This window comes from Amblyomma americanum, chromosome 8 (assembly GCF_052857255.1).
Source record: "Amblyomma americanum isolate KBUSLIRL-KWMA chromosome 8, ASM5285725v1, whole genome shotgun sequence".
Classification (NCBI taxonomy): domain Eukaryota; kingdom Metazoa; phylum Arthropoda; class Arachnida; order Ixodida; family Ixodidae; genus Amblyomma; species Amblyomma americanum.
The window spans coordinates 17,918,259-17,926,210 of NC_135504.1; the positions used below are offsets into that span (position 1 = coordinate 17,918,259).

Consider the following 7,952-nt stretch of genomic DNA (forward strand, 5'->3'; position numbering starts at 1 on the left):
GCAGAAATGCAATCTTTATTGCGCAAATAGCACTGCAGGCGGCGAAATTGGCACGCTTAATCTTTGTGAATAAACAACGAAAAAATAGGTCACAGCAAAGAAACTCAATACTTGTTTCTTGTTCATCTCAGCTCCCACATAAGAATTCACAGCGGAGGTTCCAAGACGTCCGCCACTTTGAGGTACTTCCTCAGATGAGACCAGCAATCGTCGTCCAGTTCATCCAACTGCTTTTCGCCGTCGTTCCTGGTGTAGCACTCGACCCTTTCTTTAATGACGCCAGCCGCCCTCATGAACCCGTTCACATCGTAGATGCTGGACAGTGCTCGTCTTATCATCTCCTTCGCTTCACTGCTACTAACGGCCGCTCTGTCTTCAACCATTTCAGCGAGCTTCGGATGTCGCCGCACGAACTCCAGAGCCCGCACGGAATACCTCGTTTCATCTCCCATCACAAAGCGAGCAGCCCGGATGACCAGACTCGAGTTGCGCCTCGTTGCCTCCTGAACTGCGAAATGTTCTTGGTCGGCCTCATTGCAGTAGGGCACCTGGACATGCAGAAGATTGTAACTACAATTGACCGCTCGCGCCAGGTGTCGCAGGAAGAGTAGGTTACCCTTGTGGCAATCAACTTCCAAGTGGTGTAAAAACGGTCCGCGCACAGCGGCTTCAGCGAGCATTCTGCAGTCGCTTTCCGCCAGGTAGAAACCTCTGAGCGTGACCGTGGTAAGGTTGGTGTTAGAAGAAATCGCTTTGACCAGCGTGCTTTGGGCAACGCGATGACCTAGGTGAATTTCTGCGGAAAATCTGGCGTCAAGTGTAAGCCGCAGTTCTCTGAGGTTGGCAGCCCCTTCTATGAACTCGGACAGTGAGCCATGAAAAGTGCCGTCGAAGAATCTCTCGTCCATATCCAAGCAGACGGAGGTAAGATGCACGCATGAGCCGAGGACACCCATCGCCTTTGAAAGGTCCATGTCCCGTGTACACGCGCTCAGAGAAACGGCTGACACCTCAGGGCAGTCCGCGAGTTCCGGCACTGAGGTTGAATCCACATAAATGCTCTTGATTAGCACCCTACGCTCGAGACCACAATCACGAATAATGCGGCAGGTTTCTCTCAGGTCACCTTCCGTCGCAAGATTGAAAACGGTGACTTTCATGAGGGTCTTGTCTGCCGCCAGTGCGCGGAAGAAAGAGTGGCAGTCTGATTCTTGTAAGTTATAAAAGTCTATGGTCATCGATCTCTGGACACAATATTGTTTCAAGGCGGGGAGCCGCACTTCGCCTGTTCCCTGACAATTGGTTTTAGGTCGGCAGAGATAGTCCAGCATTCCCCGCTCGCACAACGTCCACGGATCTGTGAAGGTCATGCTGCGCACGGTTCGGTTCCGGGCAACCACCTCAGCGAACATAGCCATCTTCTGGGGGCTCGGGAACTCTACGGACACTTGAATCAGCTCCTCTAGCGTTGTCATCGTGGAAATGGCACTTACTAGGCGTTTGGTTATTGCGAGATCACAAGTATGCACTGATCTGAGAGCAAGTACCTTGAGCGTCGAGTTCTTTTTGGTCAGGTACCAGGTGAAACTCGGGAGACTTTTTACTTCATGCCCAACAGCAAGTCTGGTCAAGGTATTGATCTCTTTGAGGCGTGTGATGAACCTGGTGGCTGTTGGCCCGTTCAGTTTTAGCTCTGCAATGTCGATGGTTGTAAGCTTATCAGGCCAATCGAGACACAACATATCCGTCGTCACAGGGTAAGGTATGATGATGCCTCTTGGACGAAAGACGAGCTCTTCCAACTGTTCTACTGCTGGTATTAGCTCGAAAACAAGTTCGTCGATTCTTTCTACCAATCTGGTCATCCGACCGTAGCAACACACGTGCACCCTCCTCACACCGGGGCTGCTGGTCAAGTACTGCCTCAGGAAACGGCGTTTGACGATGTCCTCGGTTAGCTCGACGTGGACGAGGCATCGGTGTTGCGTAAACAGCAGCGTAAGCAGGTTGATGGCAAGGCACGCGGACTCCTGCACCCACATTCTCGTGAACGTGCTCGGCACCACGAGCCGCAAGTCTCCGAGGTCATCCCTCTCGTCTTCTCTCAACTGGAGCCCCAAGTGCCAGAGGAGATCGTTGCAGGCGTCCAGGTGCCCCAGTAACTGACAGACCGGTCTCTCCCGGCTCCGAGTGCACGAAAGCCGAAGACGATGTGGAAGAGTCGCGATCCTTTTCTCGATGACAGCCTGTGCTTCCGCATGCGTCGATGTTGACGGAGTCCACTTTGTGGCATTGTCAGCAGCCCTCAGATGGCATCGATCTGGACAAACAGAACAGAAACTTTTAACCAGCCCTTTTAGCCAGTCCACTAGAGGCTATCAATGCTCTACAACACGCTTTCTGCATCTTATTTGCATTATTTCTATTCGCTAGCGTAATGTCGCTAAGAAGGCAAAGGAAACTTAAAGGAAATAAGTTTCATTTCCCACCAGCACTAGCGCCTTATCACGCAAGGATCGCAGTTTTTGTGTTTGTCGCATGTTCTACTAGTTTTCCTTGTAGACGTGCTCTTCTCAATACAACATAGTCATTAGTTCCGGCTGGCGCGCGTGCCTCGTCTCTGCTCCGTCCTCGTATTTTGGCTGGTTTATTTTTCAAGAGGGTATATCTATCACAGGTGCCAAACACTGGTTTCGCTGGTGGCAGCGCTGCCGACGGAAGCCCCCTTTCAAGTATAGCGGCGGCATAGATTGTGTGGTTTAGTTTTCGAAAACATTTTTACAGATGATTAAGCAAAGTCCAGGAGTAAAAACAGCTGTGACCTGTAGAAATAACGAAAAACAGGCTGCCTTTAGTTGATATGAACAAAAGTAACTGCCTGTGACGCTGGGGCGTGGTCATGAAATCGCATGAAATGCAGGATATGCCCTCCACGCGTCTGCCTTATAATAGCTTCAACTAGAGAGCGAGGCGCGGTGGTACCATCCACTTAGACGTCGAGTCTCTGACGTGGCTTTCATTACCAACTTAAAATATAAATTACCACCTAAACCAAGCCTTATTGCCTTGTCGTTGAAAACTACGACGTGCGCAATGCCCACGTGCCGTCCAGCAAGCTGACACGCCAGTTCTGTCACGTTAACGGTCGTCTAGAGCGCCCACGTTACTCTGGAGTTGTGTGCAAAATCCCCTGCAAAAACTGCGATGCATTACACATTGACGATTCAGGCGATTTTAAGAGAAGATTAAGAGCACACAAGAACGACGTCAACAAATGTCGCACGTCATCGAACCCACTGGCAGAGCATGTTCAAGAAAAGAAGCACACCACTGACTGGGAAAACACCACAATCTTAGATACAATGAAACCTTTATCGTCACGACTGCTTTTAGAATATATTTATATACAGACTACTGAGAGCGTCATTAACAGGACGAATGTGTTTACATTCACGGACAACTACGGCCATTCACTGGGCTGTCGAGTGCGCGTATAAAAGGCGGCCCATTCCGTCCATCGTCATTGTGAACGAGGGACCCATAAGGGCTCCCGAAACGTTTTAAAAACCTTTTTGGCGAGTGTTGTTGTTTTTTTTTTTCATCCACTGTGCTTTCCCTCGCCAGACAATATTCTGTCGAACCCTTGACTACGTTATGCCCTTGTTATCTCAACCATATGGAGAGATCTAGCAGTGGCTAAAAACAGCGCGAACTAGACGGAACACACAAGAGAATGGAGACAATATACGCGCTAATGTGATCTACCGTGTGCTAGAAATTTTATATGCCTCCGACATTAGGCTGTTCCTTTAACGTGGAAAGAACGTAACATAGATATAATTTAGGTATCGGGTAACCAAGGCTTGTATGAATCGTGCGTAATAGACGGGCATATATGCACTATAGGACTGTATTTCGACTACAGCACTCCACTGCAGAAGTCAGGTAATTATATTTAATCATTATTTTCTGCTGGTAGAAAGACCAAATACGGTCGCGCACATTAAGTTCCGAGTACCATTTTTTAAAGGTCTACGTAAAACTTCAAGTTGCAATATGCGCCGCTGATGATTTACGGTCTTTCTGCTGTGTCTACGTGTGCTCTTTTCCGTGCTAGTAACAAGTCTCCAGAGTTAGGGCACAGCTGAAAGCATTTTACCGAATTCATAAGCGGGCATTCACGTGCTTTGTTTTAAGTCTTGAGCGCCGCATGATATTTCTCACGGAATGCTTTCATTATTTCCAGCGAATAAAATTATGTTTTCCCCAGCCAGATAAAAACCACAATTGATCATTTATTGATGGACAATGTTACTGATTAGTGCAAAGTACAAACACACTACATCATCAACGCAGCAATGCTCAGCGCTCCAGATTGATAATTTTGTGTCACCATCTTGTCATATGTGATGATGCAGGGAAACAGAAGTAGAAGCTGCCTCTCGACAGCTGACAAGATAATTCGCTCAAAAAAAAGAAACACTGCACGCTTCGAGAACATTACACTACATTACCGTATATAAAGATGTGATATAAATATCGCACTTGGCGCATAAGTTTCAACAAAAAGAATAAAACCATAAACACATTGCAAAGCATAAAGATCACTTTGATAATTCACACCTTGCAAAGACAGGGCAAAGACCCTTTAAAAGAAATATGTATAAATAACGTCGAATAATTCCCCCATTATGCAATGCGATTGGGTTTTCGTTGAATAACCAAGAAAAGTTTAAGATAGAAAGTAAGCTAACTGTCTCTGAAATGTGACACGTTGGTGTGTTATATCCTCTCTTAATAGATCATTAAGAAGTTGTGGAAGCCGGTTTTCTAAAGTTTGCAGACGATATGTTTACCAAAACGTTTTAATTTACCACATGTACTTATTTCTTGTTCTGTGGCTTTCTTCGAGCTTTGTCAAGCCTAAAAGATTTTCGCAAACGATGCTTTATTCAAGCGTTCGTGTTTAAAAGTTCGGCGGAGACGATGCGGATAGATTTTTATTGCCTAAATAATTTCGTTTTCTGAAAATATTTTCTTCTTGTGATGCAACCTAGCTAGTCTATTAACAATTCATAAAACTTCATTTTGTACTAAAAGTAATTTGTTGAGCTTTTCCTGTGCTGTAGTTGCCCAGATAACTGGCAACAGTATCTAAGACGAGAATGAAATAAAGAATAATAACGTAACAAGATTACACGAGACGGTAACATTTCGGGGTCGCGATAAAGGAGTCCAGTTATTTGTGACAACGTAGAACTAAAATAAAGTGCTTTCTTTGAGGAAACCCATAGTACTTAATACGCTTACTTTGCGACATGTAAAGTAAAATTTAATACCGATCACAGCCTATTCCTGACCGATGCGTAATGACATCTCCTGTAGCACTTCAAGTTACGCGGCCAAACGCTCCTCCTGCTTTGTCGGCCTCGTTACTGAGGCTCCCGCCAGATGACGCTAGGCCCCTTGCTGGTAGCGGGCAGCGACATTCGCCTTCTGCGCCGCTTATTCCCGCGTGTTTGTATTTGCAGCGAACGTGTGACTGCATCGAACATTTCCAAGTCTTTTCGGTCAAGTAGCTGTCGTTTCTTTGATGCCAGGTATTAGCCCTTTCTAGGGCCTTGAGCGCTGTAACATGAGCGGCCTTCAGTACACGTGAAAAGCTAGCTACGGCGGGCACTCCGTGACGGGCAGGAAGCGGCGTCGACAGCAAGAAGCCACGGACTCGCGGATGACATCGCCTTTGCTAATACAAGACGGTAGAAATACCGTTTGAATAAGCCGCTCTCCTTTCTCTGGAGGAAAAGATCCTCACTCGGAAGTCGCTACTACAGAACAGGACGGTGTTGGAGCGAAAATACATAAACTCACAGCTGGTTTTGTTGCCCATGACGGAGACATAAAATAGGCCGATGAGGTCGAACCACCCGTCCGCGCAGGGAAGAGAGGATGTGATTCGGAGAGGAAAGTTGCTGCGCAGTTCACGTGGTATCTGTTCATCGGCCGGCCGTGATGCACGAACGAAAACTTTGGAAGGAGCCCAGCGGAGAATGTTAACACACACGCGGCTGCATGCTCACGACGACGGCGATGCGCGCACGCTAACTTAGGTCTTTCCGTGACAGTCATGTGATGGCGCGCTTCCGTTCGGGCGTGGTGTTGACGCCACGTCCTTTCTCTTTCCTCCGAAATGATAAACAAAGACAAAAATTCTGCCGCTGCTTCCGGCTCCCTGCATCTGTGCGTGTTTTTTACGCGAGTTAAGTTCGCAAACAAGCCAACCCGATGCTAAAGGCGCTGGGGAGGCCCTGATCGACTGGCAAACATTGTTGGGATTTAACGAAAATCAGTGAAAAAGCTAAGGTTGAATCTCGGTAGTTTTCATTCGAAAGGTACCGAAAATTTGTTCCGTTTTAGAGGGTTTTGACTTTAATGCAGCTCACGTTCACCGAACCAAGGCGTTGCTTCGAATGAAGTTAGAATTCAGTGAGTTTAGAGCTAGGTGATTCCACTCAACAAAAGACGTTGCGGGGCTAGGCGGTGATGCATTGTTTTCTTGAAAACAAAACAATAAGAGCCCGTCAAGTTCTTTCTGTGTTCTCGTCCTAAGATGTTGCGCTGGATTACCTTTTCAAGACATTGCACCGTATCGGGCTTTAGTTACGGATTAAATTTGCAAGTGCTGGCGTCTGTTTAGAAAGAATGATCGAAGAAATACAAATCGGCAGCATGTCTGTAAGTCTCGATTTCATGACAGATCTGACAGCTGAAAGGAGTGGCACTTCAGGAGAACAGTGTTTTCACAGCCGCTTTTTTATAAGGGTGACGTCTTATTTCTGTATAAATTTCACGTCTGCCGTCTTACTGCATTCTATTCGGGTAGCTATATTCACGTGCGCCTACAATTAATTTATTTGTGCTGTAAGTCGGAAAATAAGTGCATATTGCTTTTCAGACGCTTTGCACGTGAGAAACAGTCTGAATATCCATGCAGTCTTGTGTCTCAAATGTATGTTTAACGGAATAATGGCGCAGATCAAGTGACAGGACAGCAGGAGAGCACACACACACACAAGCGCCAACTTACAACTTTATTGTTTGGCTGCCAATATGCCGAATTTATACCAAGCAACACGCCCAAACTGTGAACAATAATCAAGCAGTGACGCACATGGACGCGATGTGCGAAGTGGCAAATCATGATATCGCACAAGGCAAACAACATGACGAGTGCACTAAGCTCTACCGCAGCACGTGGAAAATCCCTGTCTCAGATGACTAACTGGCAAAAACAAGAGGTAAAAGACGGGACGACACAAGCTAAAACATAAACTAATCACGAACATATCACCGAAGAAAAATTATGACGGAAGGCCACGTCACAAAACCAGGGAAATGACAAAGGAGGACTAAAAGGGCTAAAAACATGAGAATGAAACCTGAACCGTCAACAGAACACGGCAAAGACTCAGTGTAAAACAAGACGCATAAAACAACACAAAAAGCCAACAAAAACACGGCTAAATTCGATGAAAGTGAATAACAAGGAGCCCGGTGTAAAAGCGCAAAAAACCCACACTAAGCATGCTGACACGACCTCGGGGCCCCGTATGGCGGGTAAAGGACAACAAAATCAAAACCCTTCAATTAGGTCTGCCACCTCCAGAGCGCTCTCGTTCGGTGAGGAAGGTTAGTTCTTTTTCCGTTAGGCAGATTGATGCCGCGCTGATACAAGTCTTCTCAGCTCGTGCTATTTCTTGCGCTTCTACAATTTCGCGGGTAAGCTGATCTTTGTGCTTGTAAATAACAGAGCATTTCTTCAGTAGCGCCCTGCACTTGCAGAACCTGCAGTGTCCGGCCTTCAATTGCCAATTGACGTGTTTGTGCTCTCCTGCTGTCCTGTCACTTGATCTGCGCCATTATTTCGTTAAGCATGTCTGACCAACTTGCCC

General features: G+C 46.7%; 1 protein-coding gene across 1 annotated transcript; it reads right to left on the reverse strand.

Annotated features, from left to right (window-relative positions):
- LOC144101006 (uncharacterized) lies at positions 1-6,113 on the reverse strand. Its single transcript, XM_077633982.1, has 2 exons — positions 5,872-6,113; positions 1-2,320 (listed from the first exon to the last, which is right to left on the reverse strand). The coding sequence occupies exons 1-2, from the start codon at positions 5,888-5,890 to the stop codon at positions 147-149; spliced, it is 2,193 nt and encodes a 730-aa protein (XP_077490108.1). The 5' UTR covers positions 5,891-6,113; the 3' UTR covers positions 1-146.
- Between the last annotated feature and the right edge of the window lie 1,839 nt (positions 6,114-7,952).